General features: G+C 44.9%; 1 protein-coding gene across 2 annotated transcripts in view; it reads right to left on the bottom strand.

Moving 5' to 3' along the window:
* Positions 1 to 19,032, bottom strand: part of B4GALT6 (beta-1,4-galactosyltransferase 6) — a 62,052-nt gene that overhangs the window by 23,623 nt on the left and 19,397 nt on the right. For both annotated transcript variants that reach the window (XM_065889730.1, XM_065889731.1), the window contains one exon: positions 12,323 to 12,436. In XM_065889730.1, coding sequence (XP_065745802.1) covers positions 12,323 to 12,436 — 114 coding nt within the window. The remainder of the gene's footprint in view (positions 1 to 12,322; positions 12,437 to 19,032) is intronic.

Raw genomic sequence — 19,032 nt, 5'->3', positions numbered from 1 at the left:
GGGGAGCCGGCCTAACCCCTGAGGAGGCAGCGCTATCAGGGCCATCGTGGCACCCGGGAGGCAAAACGCTGCAAGGCAAGCGCATCACGTGCTGCTAAAAGTGGGGCCCCAAGCGCTTGGTACCGGCTCCTCCCACGTCCCCAGAGGATGTTAAAAAACTACTAGAAGCCTGTGAGACCCCCATGGCTTGGGCGTTATGGAGCACAGTGGCATATCTACATGCCAAGTCGTGAAGGCTACTATGTTCTCGGGGCCTGGAGCTTGCCCCAATACATCTGCTAATGTTGCACAGGTGGAGGTGGAGGTGGACCCTGACCCTCAGCAGTTGACTGGGACCCCCTAGAATGGGAGGTGGCAGCAGAGGAGTTAGGGAAGAGGCGACCTCTGTCCCAGGCATTCCCTGTTACAATCCATCATACCAAAACATCCAACGATGGCCAGTGTGAATGAGGAACAGAGACACCTAACTATACCATGACAGAAATGCAAGACTTTTTAGAAAAATTCGTTCAAAAGAAGAGGGAGAAGGGCACTGATTGGCTCTTAGGGGTCTTTGGAGCTGGTTCCGAGCTTTGTTTACAGAGAAAGAGGCCCCTCCAAGCCTCCGAGCCCACAGAGACAGAAGGAAGAAGCTCGGCCTCCCTCACAAGATGAGCAACAAGCTTTCCATACTGGCAGCTGCAGAGATCAGGGTCCCTGATGACTTAATCTCGGGACAGCTGAATGCAAATTAGAAGCCTTTGTTCAGGTGCTGCCGGCTCTTCAGGAGACTGTGGTCCCATCCCAAAGGATGATGCTGTCACCTCTCAGAATGTTCCCGCCCCAGCAGCAGAACCCAGGATCCCACACCCTGATCTGTGAGAGTGACAGCCACCAAGGCCCCTGTCCTAGGGACCCTGCAGTTCCCCGAGCTTGTCCCTCCTCTTGGGGACAATCACCTGTTCACTTCTCTAATTATCCACTGGGATGCTCTCATTGACACTGAAGCCCAAATTACGTTGCTTCCCCGAACCCTCCAAACATAAATGAAGGGCACCCTGTAAATTACAAGGCACAGCAAGTAGGATAGAAGAAGTCACTACTGGAACAACCTTTCTTAAAAATCTTTTAGTGGTGGCCCCTTAACCCTACCTTTTCCTGACATGGGTATGGATGCCCTGACCACATACATGGAGGAACAGGACCCACACCTGGTCCCAAGGAGTATAATCCCCACCACCTTGGGCCTTGCAGCTCTGCCACCCGGGGGGGAACCCTGACTCCTCTGGCTTCCCTGATCCCGCAGCCTGTGCCCACTGTGGGTCCCAGGCCCCGGTGTCGTCACACACGTGGTTCTCCACGCGTTTCTCCTTCCCTCCACCTCCCCGCACCCCGGAGTCCTGTCTGCTCACTCCAGGGCACTTCAGTCTCTCTAACACTCACATCACTGAACAGACACCCCCAATTCAGCTCTCTGCCCCCTCATGTCAAAGCCTGCCACATTCACCCCCATTACACTGGGAGTAGGTCTGCTACTACCCTCAACAGGACTGAGGCGCCTCAAGGTGACCCTGCACTGAGCATAAAACAACACGTCATTACAGCAAACCCCAACCTGGGAGCCAAGCCGGCCGAGCACTCCGGGCTGTTAGACCAAAGGCCAGCCTTAGCTCAGCAGCAGCAGTGTGATTCTTTAGCACAGACAGCTTGGGTAACCGTTTAGCTCTAGATTACTCACTGGCCCAGGAAGGAGGTGTATGTGCTGTAAGGGGCACCACCTGCTGTGTGTATATTAATCATTCTGGACAAACTCAGACAAATTTACAAAAGATGGCCCGAGCTGTGGTACTAGTATTCCACAATCTCACCTAAGTTTTACATCAAATACCTATCTTAACCTTATCCAAGGGCTTTGATTTATCTTCTTGGCTAGACCCCAGCTAATGGGGGGAGAGTGGTTACAGACAGGATTTCAAATTGTCATTTGTCTAGTGATATTGCTGATGGCATTTTTGCTTTGCTCAAATGTTTCATGTGCTGAGAGATCAAAACCCTGCCAGGGGCTTTTACTATCTCCACCGTCCAGAGACTGCCTCTGATCTTCCCTAAAGATTAATGATGAGGCATCACGGGATCAACTGTGACGAGAAAAACAACTTTTGTTTTTCTGAGTTGCTGCCTAGGCATTTCACAGTGCGATAACCCTGCTCACATCCAGTGTCTGGACATTTAGATAAGGGCTTGAGTTTAGGATTCCCGCCGTAAGTTCCCACTTTGCTTTCCCAGAGGCACCTTTTAAAACAACCACTTAGGGGCTTCCCTGGTGGCGCAGTGGTTGAGAGTCCGCCTGCCGATGCGGAGGGCGCAGGATGGTGCCCCGATCCGGGAGGATCCCACGTGCCGCGGAGCGGCTGGGCCCATGGGCCATGGCTGTTGAGCCTGCGTGTCCGGAGCCTGTGCTCCGCAGCGGGAGGGGCTGCGGCAGTGAGGGGCCCGCGTACCGCAAACAAACAAACAAACAAACAAAAAACAACCACTTAGAATTAAGGCCAAGAGAACTTTGTGACCTCTGCCCCAACCACCTTATAAGAAACAGGTGCTTGGTACCCTGCTCTCATCTCCTGGGACGGAAGACTGTCCTTCCCACCAGCCCTTTGCACCCTCCTCCGCAGCTCCCAGGATCCTTAAGTAAGAAAGCTTATGACTCTACTTCCTTGGTGTGGGTGTATTGAAACTGCACCTTCCATCAAAACAACCCTGTGGGTTCCACTTCCCCACAGCGGGAGCTCAGATGCTGAGGGAGCTACCTGCCAACCACGTGTGGTGGGCTCACGCCCCTTTATTCAAACAGGTCATAATCTGCAAATTCTTAATTTAATATACCAGCTCCAGCTAGTCAACACATGGTATTAGAATACTTACTTCCTGTGCAGAGAAAGTGAAGGGAAAGGGGCATATTATAGAGAGTGGCCAGGAAGAGGCACGGAGAACATGAGCTAGTGGTGACACGGTTTCCAAACTACCCTCGGTGGAAAGAACCTCTCGAGGTGAGCCTGTGGTCAGGACCTCAAGTCCTTCCTCCCTACTGCACCCACTAAGGCTACTCTCATCTCCTTTACCTACCAGGTGTCCCCTCCAGGTTTCACTCAAGAAAGTGTTTCCCCTTCCCACACTGTTGGTGGGAATGTAAACAACCATTATGGAGGACAGCATGGAGGTTCCTTAAAAAACTAAACATAGAGCTATCATATGATCCAGCAATCCCACTCCTGGGCATGTATCCAGAGAAAAGATACTTATGCACCCCAATGTTTATTGCAGTACTATTTACAACAGCCAAGACATGGAAACCATCTTATTGCCCATTGATAGAGGAATAGATAAAGACGTGCAATGATGCCTCCTGCTTTGGGAAGTGGGACCTGAGTGACCTGGGATCCGTCTGGAACAGCACAGGCCCCAATCAAAAGTTTATGGTTGTGTAGATTACAACATATCACATGACATGGTTTAGGATATTAGTTTTTCTATTAAAGTATAATTCTTAAAATAGCAAATATTCAATACATATGAATTACCTGCATTTAAATTTTACTTGAAATGTAAGAAAAAAATGTAAGGCATATCATCTCTAGCCAAAGAGCTGTTTTCTCCATAAATCAACAGGTTTCAGTGACTACTTCACTCAGTTTGGGGCCTACCTGTATTTTTTGGTATCTAAATTCTGGATACTCTGGCTCTTGTCAGTATTTTACCCTCAGGGTTCCCAGTGTGCACTGCCCAAAGACCTGATGACGTTGTCAGAGAAACCCCTGAATTTCCTCTAGAAATATCCCTTCAGGTGAATTCTTTTCCGAAGTCAGAAACGATTTTTACGATAAGGTGGCACATCCCTTCTCCCACCCTCTGGGCGGCTGACCGAGGGCAGCTCAGAGGCTGAAAGGTTCCATGAGTCATCTTGCCCCCAGTCACACACAGCCGCCTTTGAAGCCACCACTAGAAACTGCCCACGTCCAATGCTTTCCTTTGGCTTCTCAACTTCTGCAATTGTATAACGTCTACCTACACAAACAACTTCTTACTCAATTATTCTTGAAGTGACCAAATCCTAGTATTCTAAACAGGGTGGTTTTTTAGTCACACATCTCCAATATCAAGGGCAATGCCTGGACACAGGATGGGTGACTGAATAAATGGATGGATGGATGAACGAACGAATGGGTGCATGAACAGATGATTAGGAATGACAGAGCTGGCCACGTCGAATCCCGTCTCCCCTCCCTCTGCTTCCTTCCTCCCTGCATTTCCAAACCTTGGCTCCATCAGGTGCTAAAATATGCCTTTAAGACATTCGTACAAAAGATGTCCCACAGGGGCTTCCCTGGTGGCGCAGTGGTTGAGAGTCCGTCCACCTGCTGATGCAGGGGACACAGGTTCGTACCCCGGTCCGGGAGGATCCCACATGCCGCGGAGCGGCTGGGCCCGTGAGCCATGGCCACTGAGCCTGCGCGTCCGGAGCCTGTGCTCCGCAACGGGAGAGGCCACAACAGTGAGAGCCCCGCGTACCGCAAAAAAAAATTAATGATGTGGTTTGTCAAGAAAATATGGTATATCACACACCGCTCTGGCCTTTTCCAATGTGTTTTCTTGAACCATTCAGTTGCCAAGAAGCTTCCATACACTGCATCTCAATGTCTTTTCTAGAATAGCACCTCCACTCCTCATCTTAAGTGAAACACTGTTCTTCCTTTCAAACTGTGCTCAGTGCTTACTTCCTGAGGTCCACAATCTTGGGGGTGAGGCATATATGAAGGTACTCTGCAGATTATACCTACACCTCACAAAAATTAATTACTTCCTTCTTTCATAAATTTACCTCCTTTGAAGTTTACGACTTTCAGCCGAACCACCTTCCAATATGCAGCCACATTCACCGAGAGGTGCCCTCCTCTCCCTGGACATCCTGCATGTAACACCCAGCTCCACATTCACACCCTGAGCACCACTGTCACCTAGAATGACTGGCAGTGTCAGAGTTGAAAGCCAGTCAGTTCTGGCTTCAGCTTCTCTCTGCTGTCTCCACATTTTTCCTGTCTCTATGGTCTCCTAATAAAGCAGCTGATTAATTTTGGTGGAGTGGCTAAGAATCACCGGGCCTGCCTGTTGAGAATGGAAGTCCCGGGGCCATTCTCAAAGCCCCTGTGTCGGTAGACATGCGTGGGTCATGTTTGTGGACACCCAGCTTTACCTGAACACATTTCAGGGGCCTGAACTGCCCGCCACTGAGTCCTGCCTCCCAGAGGAAGAAGCTACCTCTCCACTCTCCCAACCTCTCCAGCAAAGAGAAGCAGTCAAGTGACAAGATGCACCCGAAGGTGACTCTGAAACAGAAGTGAACATGAGGACGTGGGCACTCTGCAAAACTGTCTTTCAGTAAAAGTGCTGGCAGAAGCTTCTGGCATTAAGGACCCCAGGAGTGGCACCTCTGGGCACGTCTGATCGGAGCTGTGATCTCTGCCAAGTGGCAACAGGAGATGCTGCCCAGAGTGGTCTGGGCCTTGCTCTGGCGGCTCAGCCTCTGAACCGACCTCTGTGGCCACCCAGGTTTCTTTTAACCAGCATCCCCATGGCTTCTGGTGTAGATCATCTCTGGACCACACGTAGAGAAACCCAGCTCCATGAGTTTCACCCAATCACAGCAATGGACTGAATGTTTGTTCTCCCCACCCCCCAAATTCATATTTTGAAATCCTAACCCCAAATGTGATGGTTTTAGGAGGTGGGCCCTTTGGGGACTGATTACATCATGAGGATGAAGCCCTCATGAATGGCATTAGTGCCATTATAAAACAGACCCCAGAGAGCTCCCTCACCCCTTCCACCATGTGAGGATACAGCAAGAAGACAGCCATCTATGAAGCAGGAATCAGGCCCTCACCAAATACCGAATCTGCTGACACCTTAACCTTAGACGTCCATCCACCAGAACCGTGAGAAATAAATATTTGCTGTTTAAGCCATCCAGTCTATGGTATTTTTGCTATAGCAGCCCGAACAGACTAAGACACACCCATATACTCACAAACACTGTTATTTTCCCTCCCTTCCTGACCTGATCAACAATTTTCCATGCTCAAATTCTGCACCCAAGAAATACCACTGAAGAAAATCACGTAAGCACATAATCCCACCACTGAGGTGACAGTACCTAATTTACTGCCTTAAACATAGTAAGCTTTCAGCAGAAACAAGCGTTATATTCTTTGTACATTTTGACCCCCACGGGGTAGGGAGGGCTCTCTTGGCTAACCTGTTAGTGAGCACCTTTTCCTTTATGATTGCTTGACTCCACTTTGCATGCCCTACAACGTTCAAAATATCTACTCATCCTTTACAAGCTGCTCCATCCTTCGTGGCCGCCCCCTCACACGTATGTGGCCTCCCCTACTTTATTAGGAACACAGAAGCAACAGGTCTGAACCCCCTTTACTTTCCCCCCCTCATCTCCAAATGAACGTCACTCCCGCCTCAGGGCGGGAGGTGTCCCCCTACTACTTTCCAAGGCCAGTTCTTCAACCTGAGCACATTCTGTGTCCTGTCACTTTCTCCAAGATCCAGGCTCCCTGGATGCTTCCCTTCTCCTCCCTTTACTCCCCATCTGTCCAGAGTCTTCCCCTCCACGCCCGCAGCGCTTAAGGTTCACTTAAGTCCATCTCTTCCTAAAACGTTGTCCCCTTGACCCCACCTCCTCCACAAATTCCTTCCCCCCAGTCTCCTTCCCTTTCCCACCAAACTTCTTTGTTTTATTCATTTATTATTATTATTTGGCCACGCCATGCAGCTTGCAGGGATCTTAGTTCCCCGACCAGGGATGGAACCTGGGCCCCCTGCAGTGGAAGGTGGAGTCCTAACCACTGGACAACCAGGGAAGTCCCAAACGTCCTTGTTTTAAACCAACTAGTTTTTACAGACTTCTGAGTCACTTCTCAGGACAGTGTATCTTGCTTCTCACGCTGCCGCCCCACTGGAATTGTGCCGACTGTGGTTCCGTGAGTGTTCTTCGTGCCCAATTCAATGGCCTTTCACAGTCCCTCATTCTACCTGCTCTGAGGTATGTGACAAGGTGGAGCCCTCTCCTTGCTGTCCTCTGGAACACCATCCCCTGACTCCCCTATGTCCCTGGCTGCCTTCCCTTCTTTGCTGACCTCCCCTTGCCCCTCAGACATGGATGTTCTCCAGGGGTCCACTCGTAGAACCTCACCTCCTCTCATCTGCAGCCCAGATCCCTCTGAAGAAATTCAGACCCCAAAAGAACTCTCCTGAGCTTTAAACAGAACAGGCCCAACACCGAACTCATTCACTTCCCCGTTCTCCAAATGGGAGGTTTATCCCGCATTATATGTTTCAGTTAACGGCCACCGAGACAGAAACCTGGAAAGCAACCGTGATCCCTCAGCTGGCCACCACGTCTCTTCTCTTCAGCGCCACAGCCCCGGCACGTGCCCGTTGTTCCTCTGGGGCCCTCGCAGGAAGCTCCTCACGGCCCCTCCAGGTCCCGGCACTTCCCCATGCTCATCCATTTTCAACTTCTCATCAGGATCATCTTTCCAAACTACCGCCCTAGTCACACCATGTACCTACCTAAAGCAGATGAAGGTTACATTCCCTAAAGCAGTGTTTTCTGGGGTTTCCCTGGTGGCGCAGCGGTTAAGAATCCGCCAGCCAATGCAGGGGACATGGGTTCGAGCCCTGGTCCGGGAAGATCCCACATGCCGCGGAGCAACTAAGCCCGTGCGCCACAACTACTGAGCCTGCGCTCTAGAGCCCGCGAGCCACAACTACTGAGCCCATATGCCACAACTACTGAGCCCGCGTGCCACAACTACTGAAGCCCACGTACCTAGAGCCCGTGCTCCACAACAAAAGAAGCAACCGCAATGAGAAGCACGAGCACCGCAACGAAGAGCAGCCCCCGCTCGCAACTAGAGAAAGCCCGTGCACAGCAACGAAGACCCAATGCAGCCCAAAATAAATAAATAAAATTTTTTAAAAAAGCAGTGTTTTCTGTTTTTACCCTATTTTGTCCCTAGACCCTTGGAAAACCATGTGCCCTTATCTTAGAGAGATACACACCAGGCTGTAAATCAACCCTCTGCACACACTCTCAGGGGCTCCGTTCCCTCTGATGCCCACCTCACAGATGCCGACAGCTTCATGGAACCCAGGCAGCCCTTGGACTGGTGAGTCCTTTACACAGGGCCCTTCACCTCCCTATGCAGCACACATCCCACTACACACCCACCCCGGTCCCAGCGGACCACTCCCCATTCTCAGAACACAGGGCCTCCTGTGCTCGGACACTGCCCCCTCAGCTACCTGCTGAACCATCCTGCAAGACCCACTTCCAATGTCCCCTCTCTCTGAAGTCTCTCTTTCCTTCCAGAAGGAAACTGCTGTCTCCCTTTCATCACATAACAACCCTTCCTCCGAATGTGTAACCCGCTCCAGCCGGCAGGCACGTACTCGGCTGTGTTTCTCCCCGCCTGCCCCTGCGAACAACACAGGGGCGGCTGCAGGCGGGTCATGACTGCTCCGTTCCTCTGCAGTGGCCCCCATCACTCTTTTCTACAATAAACGTGGGCATGATGGTTTGTTACATTAAGCATTACCTGAGCTTCTCTGAAGTTTATAAATTCATCTCAAAAAGTCCTTGTAGCTTTTGTTATGCTCCTAAGGCTAGCAACGATAGAAACTATCAGGGTTAAACCACAAAGGCAACTACTCCAAAAATGCTAAGGACAAAATATATAAAAGTCATTACAAATGCACTCTATTTGAATAGGAATTAAAAGACAGGAAATCTACAGGTAAGTCCATCTTCATTTTAATGCAAAGTGCACAACTGACATTTTCCATCTCTAACCTCATCCAGAAAATCAAAACATCCATGCTAAGCACTTATTATTTTTCAGCTCTAGATAAAGTGAATTGTTAGCACGGAGAGTGTCACATAAATATAGTAAAACTGAAAGTGGATTCACCCTCTGGAGAATCTATAAATACTAACAATAACAAAGAAGTATTCACTCATATTGTACAAATAACATTTAAAATAGATTTTACACTGTAATTGATTGTGAAATAATGCTGAAATCCATGAAATCAACTTTATGTGAATTCCAACTGGAGAAGTTCAAACTTCATCTTTATGGTAATCTCCAGTGCCAGCAAAAATCAAAAAGAAGTTACAGCTAGATAATCAAACAACAATTTTAAGCCTTAATTTCCCTTCTGGTGATTATAGGAATTCAGTATCATACATACTTGAATGGTTTTCATCTAAGTAGATCACCTTCTTACACAGACTCTCCTTGACTATTATTTGGGGAGGTATGGTATTCAATTATTTTGTGTGATATGACAATAAGATTTTTATACATAGGTATTTTATTATGCTGTTCTCTTTCATCAATGGGAAACAATTCTGTTAATTAAAAACAAATTAAGGATGCGTAGCTAAGTAAAAAATGCCTTAACTCCACACAATTCTCCTAGGTTTCTCACTCCCTTGATCATCGTAAAATCTGGCTCCATCATTCAAAGAAATGAGGAAAAGGAAAGGGAACAGCAAATTAACGTCTACCAAGCTTCAAGCACTGTGCTTCTCTTTATCCTCACAACACTGTGAAGTGGGCATATAATCCCAGATTTTACAGATAGGCAAACTGAGGCTCTACTTTGCAGTGGTCACAGGACTAGTGAGGGGGCTCTCCAGGATGGCTCGTGCCAGGCCCCTTCCTAAGGAGTTATCTGTATGAGGGCATATTTTCTACTAAACCATCCCATCAGGCTGGCCACAGCTAATTGGACAAGGGATTGGTGCTGGACCCAAAGCCAGCAGAGCCATGAGGAGGCCTTCTGTGAAAAGGTAGCTGGCCCAACGGGTGAGATCCTCTCTTGCAGAAGAATGCAAGACTGATGGGAGCAGAGGGGAGCAGGTCACCAAGAGAGTCAGCGAAAGGCAGTGAGAACAGCTGCAACACAATCTTTCAAGCACGTGACAGGAGCATTTATGAGTTACGGGGCCAGGGGAGAGGAGGGCAAGCAGGAAGGCCTGGCAGGAAGACGCTCTGAAACAGACTTCAATTAGTACCCAGAAAGCACTAATTAAGAAAATGGCAACTAAACCAAGAACAGAAAGATTTCCTAAAACTATAAATCCTTGAATATGCAAATTATGAAAATGAAATTACTGTAATCAATATTTCAATAGAACATTACACCCAGTGGTCTCAGTACTACACAGAAAAAAACATTCATTTTTAGAAAGCCAAGGCTGCAGTGACAAAGTAACGACAAATACATAGCCACAAAAACCATAGCTTCATTCTCTATTACGGGACAGCAAGGAGATAACAATATTAGAAGCAGCTGAAAATTTTTTTTTTTTTAATACTCAGGCTCTGCATCCAATTAATAAAATCAGAAACTTAGGGGTTGGGTCCAAGAATTATGAAAGCTATGGTGCAGCCAGGATCAATTCTAGATCAGTGGGTCTGTGGCCCAAGGATCACCAACATCAGCATGACCTGGGAACTTGTCAGAAATGAAAATTCTCAGACCCCACTCCACATCTACTGACTCGGAAACTCTGAAGGTGTGCCCTGCAATGTGTGTTTTATAAGGCTGTCCAGTGATTCCGATGTACCCTAAAGCGTGAGAACCATGGCCTTAGATGATAATGAAAGGTGAATCATACTTTTTATTACAGATATATCTATCAACAACATACTGAAAAAAATCCTACAAACATGACAGGCAAGGACTAACTTCCTCAATAAAGTCACATAAAGACATAAAAAACACACCTTAGATACTGAGGACATTAAGACACGTGGATAAATAAGCAATTCAAAATAACGTTTATTTGTATTTTAATTACATAAAAATCAAGATACTAACTTATATGTACGAAGTATGCTTAAAATCAGAGGAGGGAGACACAAACAATAAAAAACTGCAAAATAACAGCCGTGTGGCTTCTGACTGATTATAGAGGTTTTTTTAAACGATAATGTATTATCTTCATAATTTTGAAAAAAATGTTTAAAATACAGTTATCTTGATCCCTACCTCATATTATACACAAAAATTCAAAACAAAATTGTAAAATTATTGGAAGGAAATAAAAGAGTATTTGTATGTCTTTCGGGTAATAAGGAAAGCTTTCTTAAGACCAAAACAAGCAAAAACCTTAAATAATGATATAGTGATTCAATAGTGATTGATACACTTAGAAACATAATTTTAAATGTCTATAAAATAAAAGACTCCATAAACAAAATGAAAAGACAAGCCAATTGCAACACATATAGCAGACAATAGGTCACTGCTGGAATATATATAAAGAACTCCCACTGATCCAATACAAAAATCTAATTAACCAATAAGGAACCGATAAAATGGTAACTGAGTCACAGGAAACTCAAAACTACTCACAAACACAGCAAAAGTCACTCAATCCCACCAGTAATGAAGAAAGTAAGAATTGAAACAAGATACCTTTTTTGATTTGTCATAATAGCAAAAAGTGTTTTATCTATAAGAATAGCAAAATTTTTAAAGTCCATCAATATCAAAGTGGTGCATTCACGCTTTGCCCCTGGGGATACAAACTGGTACCGCGGCTGTGGAGTGCAACCACACCAGCCTACCTAGCAATTCCACTTTTAGGCATGAACCCTCAAGCACACACGCACAGGGAAATCTGTATGATGTTGTTCCTTACAGCACTGCTTTGTGGTAGCAAAACAGTGGAAACAACCTAAATTCCCATCAACAGAGAAAAAGGTAAATGAAATGTGGTACATTTATTCAATTATTCAAAGATACACTATAGAACAGTTAAGGGAAATAAACTGATCTCTATGTATCAGCATGGACAGTTCTCAAAAAATAATTAAGAAAGCAAGTTACAGAAGGAAATGTAATTTTAAAACCATTTATATAATTTCTTAAAACCTTTGAAACGTTCTAATTTCCTATCTATGTAAAAGATAGTGTTAAAACCATTTTAAGGATAATTTTAAGAACACACATCAAACTCACAACAGAGGTGAGGTTACTTCTGGGTAAGGCATAAGCTTTTTCTTTAGCTTTTCAATCCTCCTCCCCCTCCCAAAAAATTGCTTTGCACCCCTCTCAAAAGAAAGTCAAATAACATGCTACGTGATATGAATACGAGCACCCCCAATAATGGCCTGAGGGTGGTGTGCTCAAACCATGCGATTTTATTTTATTATAATACAAGCAAATAGTTAAGTCAAAAGTAGATGAAACTTACGCATGTAAGGCAGCTTTTCCGGGCAGGGGAGGTATGGCGAATATGTGAAGTTTCCCGGAAGATACGTTGTTGCTTGAACAAGATAATCACTTGAATTATTGCCTTCAGGATAATCTTAGAGAGAGAGAGAAAAGTTACAACCAAAAAATTGTCTTTTGCTTTGCTCCTAGTATGAAATGTGTCACCGTCACTGTGTAAAGACTACAATCTGCAATCTGCAACAGTACTTAAAAGCAATTATCTATAAAGAACTAGAGAAAAGCAAAATACAGCTGCCGTGACTACTCTCCCATTCACCCTTCACCGCTGCCAGATGGGACCTCTCAGCACGATTTCCCCGGGGGAACCTGGGACAAGTCTGGGGAGCAGCAAGGCCTGATCCATGCTTACACACAGAGCAGGCCCATTTGCGACCGTAAGAGAACAGGTGTTTCCACCCTTCCCCCAGCTGAGCCACTTCGAAAGAGGGAGTGACAAAGTGAGAGAGTGGCATAGACATATATACACTACCAAACGTAAAATAGCTAGCTAGTGGGAAGCAGCCGCAGAGCACAGGGAGATCAGCTCGGTGCTTTGTGTCCACCTAGAGGGGTGGGATAGGGAGGATGGGAGGGAGGGAGACGCAAGAGGGAAGAGATATGGGAACATATGTATATGTATAACTGATTCACTTAGTTATAAAGCAGAAACTAACACACCATTGTAAAGCAATTATACTCCAATAAAGATGTTAAAAAAAAAAAGAGGGAGTGAAAGTACAGCAGGGGATCCTCTCCAGTATCAAACAGCCCAGGGTGTTCTGGACAGCCACACAGCCACAGCACACTGCTTCCACATCCACAGAGCAGAGGGTGGGAGTAATGTTTTCTCATCGCCTCACACTTGAGAAACTGCGATTTACCCACTCAACTGACTTTTGTAATACAGCCCATTTAAAGTCCTTAAATTAGTCATTCCCAACCCGTGGGCTGCAGTTTCTAGAGAGCCCTGGAGCTGTTATTACATTAGGTCCATTATCTTTAGAGTCAGCAAATTATGGAACACCGAGGGTACGGTTTAGAGCACCAAAGTCAAGTGCTGAGTTCAAATCCGCCCCAACACGCACTAGCTTTGTGGTACAAAGCAAGAGAACAGAGTTTCTCATCTGCACCTACCTCATGCTGTCGTTTTCAGATTTCAGAAAGATAAGTGTACAAAGTGCTCAGAACAATCCCTAGCCCATATGCATATTCAGGAACTTCAGCTAGGAGTGACTGCTTTAGAAATGAGCCCCTGACTCAACCTGGAACAGTCAGAGCCTTGGGAATTTTAAACTTGGAACCAAGGAGCTCCCATTTCAGTCCCTTTCTGGAACAAAGTTCTGAGATGCAAATCTGGCAACCATGACCTGCCAGCTTCCTGCTATGTAAGAGGAAGTTGGTCTGAGAGAATGAGACCAACATGTGGTGAGTAAGAGATGAGAAATGGAAACCGCTGATTAAACTACCATCTGTCTTCTGGATCACAAACCCTGTACCCACAGGAAATGAAGTTCTAGCAGACACTTTAGGAAAATGTGAAGACTTTCAGCCTTCAGTAATCTGCTCTGATAAGAGAGGTATTCCTATCAGAACTGGCTTGCATGCAGAGTGAGAAAGGGGGAGAACGGGCATATGACTTAGAAGAGAGGCCTGTCAGCCAGAGACCAGCAAGCAAAAGGCTGAAGGTCAAAATCACACCCTTACTGGACTGTAAAAGCTAAACCCTCTCACCGCAGAATCCTGGAAATTGAATATGAAACATGTGAGAAGAGTCAAAGAAAACTAAACACCTCCCGTCCATGGCTTGGCCTAACATAAATATTCACTCATCATCAGAATACAGTAGATGACAGGAATTCCCTAGCAGTCCAGTGGTTAGGTATTCACACTTTCACTGCCAAGGGCCTGGGTTCAGTCCCTGGTCAGGGAACTAAGATCCTGCAAGCCACGTGGTATGACAAATAAATAAATAAATAATAAAGTAAACTGAAGAAATTCTTTAAAAAAATTATATACCGTAGATTGGGATGCAGCCTGGGAGTCAGGATGGCACTTTGGAGCAAAGAGACACACCCCACCTTCAGGCCCACCTTCTGGAAGGGGCCTTGCAGAGTGGAACCCCTTATGAATAAGTGGAAACACCTTACGAACTTGGAAAGGCATCAGTAAGGAGGCTTTAAGGTAAGTGTTACCAGAAAACCCCAACATGATAAATAGGGACCAATGATGGTACAATGGCTAAGGCCTATTCCACCAGGAAGTGAGAAAGCCCCAGTAACAGAATCCTCCCCAATGCCTTTCTCCAGAGGAGCCCTGGAAAGCATTTGATAAGGAAAATCCTCTAAGACAAAGGAGGGGGAGGGATTCAGTGGACATTAGCTGTTTTGTACGCCAAGACACACAGGGACGGACTAACACCACGGAAACCCCTCTAGGAGCCCATACTCTGTATCTCACCCATAGATATCTGAAAGATTTAAAGATACTAAACATAAAATAAGTGTAAGGAAGTCCAATAAAGTTCTGGTTCTTTTTTTTAAATCCCTTTAAAAATATATATCTAGATATATATCAAATTTCAAGTTATAGTAACAAAAAATAAAAGTTCTGCTTTTATGGGGACTCCCACTATGTTAGCTAAGCATCTATTCTACACAATGCACTTGTAGAAGCTGAAAACAGAAGATAGATAAGCTTGTCCCTGGGAGTGCACTGCCTTTATGTGTTCCAAAGGCAGTGTGTGTGCTCATTTTCATATAATCCTGAAGAAGATAAACATTAACACTCACGCATTCCTAATTTCTTAATGTCATGTAGTTAAATTTAAATAAGGGTATTTTCTTACTGTAAATAATTTATTAATTCTTGTCATTAAAGCTTGGGCCCCTTTTCTTAGCCACACATAATTTATAGACTCTATTAATCCACACCTAACTCACAGAGATTTTAAGCTCTCCAGACATCTCTGCAACACCAACTGTTAACAGCAGCTCCCTTTGGGGAGTCTCATGGCAACAGGAGGGCTGGAGGACTGTTTCACTTTTTTATTCTCATGCTAAAAGGATTGAATTTTTTTTTACAAAAGAACCCATGGATCACTTTCATCAGTTTTCAAAGAACTAATGTTAAAAAAAAAAAAAAAACCTTAAAGACATGCAGTATCAGTATATTCATGTCCTTTAAATACGAAGTTTTGGAGCTAAACATGTTATTCTTGGCTACATCATTACAAATGATCATAAGGATATCAACTTATTGCTAGACTAATAAAAACATCTGTATCCCTTAAGTACTATGTCCAGTGGTAGTTACGTCATCCCAAAGTATTTTGTATATAAGGCTATCCACCCCCTTGCCATTAGTCTATAAACCTCTTTTAACTGAAATCAAATTGCCTTTGATTTCTAGCATCTAATAAAGGACCTACAACATAGTAGAAACTTACTGCAAATAAACACTTCACAACTGATAATATAGCCAACAATGATTTAAACTTTTGGAGACTCTGATGTAATAAACCCATGAAATCGTTATTCCTACAAAAGTGGTGAGGCCCATGGAGTATAACCCACTGCTTTCAAACTCAGGAGAGTTTTTTTTTTTTTCGGTATGCGGGCCTCTCACTGTTGTGGCCTCTCCCGTTGCTGAGCACAGGCTCCGGACGCGCAGGCTCAGCGGCCATGGCTCACGGGCCCAGCCGCTCCGCAGCATGTGGGATCTTCCCGGACAGGGGCACGAACCCGTGTCCCCTGCATCGGCAGGCGGACTCTCAACCACTGCGCCACCAGGGAAGCCCCGAAATCAGGAGTTTTAAAAGGTGATGCATGACAGATGCACTGAAGGCTGATCCACCGCAACTGCTGTAAAATGTAGACATTATTTCATCTAATGAATGGATGAAACCACAGTGAGACCTGGCCCCTGCCTTCTTCCTTCCAGAGCCACACCAAACGAAAAGGAAACACAGAATGAAAACTGCTGGACAAGTCCCCTCTTCAGCTCTCACTGGACCTTAGGAGAACAGGACCAAAGGAGACCTCTCCAGGGCTTTGGTTTCCCTGCAAAAGGCAGCTTAAAGCAGGTAACAGAAACTCAATGAGCATTCCAGTCTATTTACTGCTAGCCTGTCATGTCAGTCTGGCGATGTCTGTGGGCCTCCGACCATGCATCCACCAAATGAGGAAGTGTGCTGGGTTATTTCTAACAAACCTACCAGCTCTAACACTGCGCGACCCTTGTCATCTGTTTTGATAACTGCTCACTGAATACATTTTGTTTTCTTAATTTGACTGACTCCGTGGGCTACAAGGCAAGGCACCATTTGATTATAAAAGAACATGGTTTCTTTACAAAAATTTTACATACATCTCTTTACACTTGGTGCTTCAGAAGGTTCAGGCACAGGGTTAAAAACTCCTTTCTGGAATCAATTGTACTTAGAAATATCACAATTTGCCACTAAGTGTTAAATATTATGTTTTTTGCAAACTATTTTCATCGGCATATAACACTGTGTTAGTTTAAGGTGTACAACATAATGATTTGATACATGTATATATTGTGAAATGATTACCACAAGGCTAGTTAACATCCATCACTTCACACGGTTACAGTTTTTTTTTCTTGTGATGAGAGTTTTTAAGATCTAATCTAAGTGATAGTTTTCTTTTTTATTGGCCATGCCGAGGGGCATCTGGGATCCTAGCTCCCCGACAAGGGATCGAACCCATGCCCCCTGCACTGGAAGTACAGAGTCTCAACCACTGGACCGCCAGGGAAGTCCAAGTGATAAATTTTAAATGAGTCAATACATGTTCATCAACTCTCCCCCGGAGCTCAATTAGCTCTTTGTAAACCTTAGTGTCCATTATCTCCTTTTTGGCAGATTTCATCTGTACAAGTCTGTGCAGAAATAAATCACTGCATTATAAGTAGCTATTTCCATTTCCATCTCTCTCAGAAACCTAGAGATCTTCATGTAAAGGGAGGATTTTTTTTTTCTTTTGGTAGGAATCCTTTATTTTTGAATAGTACTATTTGCCTTTTACAATGAATGCTAAAAATGCCAGATCTTCATTTTATTCTAATAGTTCTATGAAACAGGATAGATGAAAAAGCTGGGCATAAAGAGCTTGCTGAATCTTTTAAATATACAATAGCTAGTTGGTATAAGAACAAGTACTAGATCCAGAGTCTTCTGATCCCTAAACCAGAGAACATAAGAAGTCTGAAAGACAAGCTCTAGTCCTGGTTGACTAGTTACTAGCTGTGCAGCCGTGGGTCAATCACTTCGTCTGGGGCCTCAGTTTTCCCAGCCGTATAATAATGGGGTTGAAGTAGGTGATCTCTAATGGTCCTTCTAGTTCTAAAGTTCCAAGATTATTTTCCCCAAAAAAGGTAATGTGACAACGTGGAAGAAAGACTTTATGCTGTTTAAAGGCACAGCACATTCAGGAGGATGTCTTTCTTCATCTTGTATCTCTAATATCTAGGTTAAGTATACCTACATTAACTACTCAAGATAAATGAACACGGCAGAACCTCACAGTTGCCTATTCAAACTCCATTTTCCCGTTCTTCCTTGGTAACAGAACCCCAATTTCATTCAGGGCAGCAGGGAGCCCAGCTCAAAGATTATCATTCCCAGGTGTCCTTACAACTAAGTTCTGGCTAGTGAGACGTAAGCGGAACTACTACATGGGACTTCCGGGAAGGGTCCTTACAAAGGGGGCACTCTATTTCTTCTTCTTCCCTCCCTTCCATCGCTCCTTCTAATGACCCAAGGGCAAACATAGAGACTGGAGACCCACAGCCATCTTAGCCTGTGAAGCTACATGACAGCAGAAGTGGGAAAGTGTGTGAAGACTTTCTCCACAACAGAAACAGTCCTCCATCCAGACTTCTTTTGTACAAGAAGCCTCATGGGTTTAAACCACTGCAGGCAGGTTTCTCTTACAATCAAACCTAATTCCTAACTGATGCAATAACTGACGGTCTCCTGAGAAGAGTTGCACCATCAGTAAAGGAACCATGTGAAAATTTTCCAAAGGTTCATAAAAAGCACACTTTCATCAAAGGATGCACTGGTTGTTCGGTCTTCACTGCAACTGCGACTTGGTGAGGGGAAGAGAGGATTTCCTTTTTTTCAGCTGTGGGATGCTGCAGTGGGGTTGAGGGCAGGGTTGTCTTGCCCAAGTAACCAGTTCTCCTAATCAAAAATGCAACATTCACGCATATAACTTATTCATACTCCAGGAAAAGAACCTGATTAGGCACAGATTTTATTAGCACTCACTTGTACAAATACAGTAACTTAAAGATGCTTAATACTTCAGCTGAATGAACTTTTAGCGAATACCTTCACATCAACTTATTCAACCAGGACAAGTCTTAGCGAAGCTTTTCAAATGTTTAAACTTCTCCTAAAATTGACCTACTGTTCAGAAGACCAATTAATGCAGAAGACCAGTTCATGAGACTTTTACCGTACTATTAAAATATCAGCTCAGATGAGACAGTCTTTCTAAAGGAAATTTCTTTAAAGTTAAAAGGAAGAAGAAAATTAACAGTGTTTGATCGGCGGCATCATGATATAAATCAGGCAAATGACTAGGACAGATTTTGCAGAAGCATGTGTGACATTAAATTAAGAATCAATGTCACAGTCTTGAATTTTTAGAAGGGTCTAAA

Source organism: Phocoena phocoena, chromosome 13 (genome assembly GCF_963924675.1).
Source record: "Phocoena phocoena chromosome 13, mPhoPho1.1, whole genome shotgun sequence".
NCBI lineage: Eukaryota > Metazoa > Chordata > Mammalia > Artiodactyla > Phocoenidae > Phocoena > Phocoena phocoena.
This window is presented reverse-complemented; position numbering and strand designations above follow the sequence as displayed.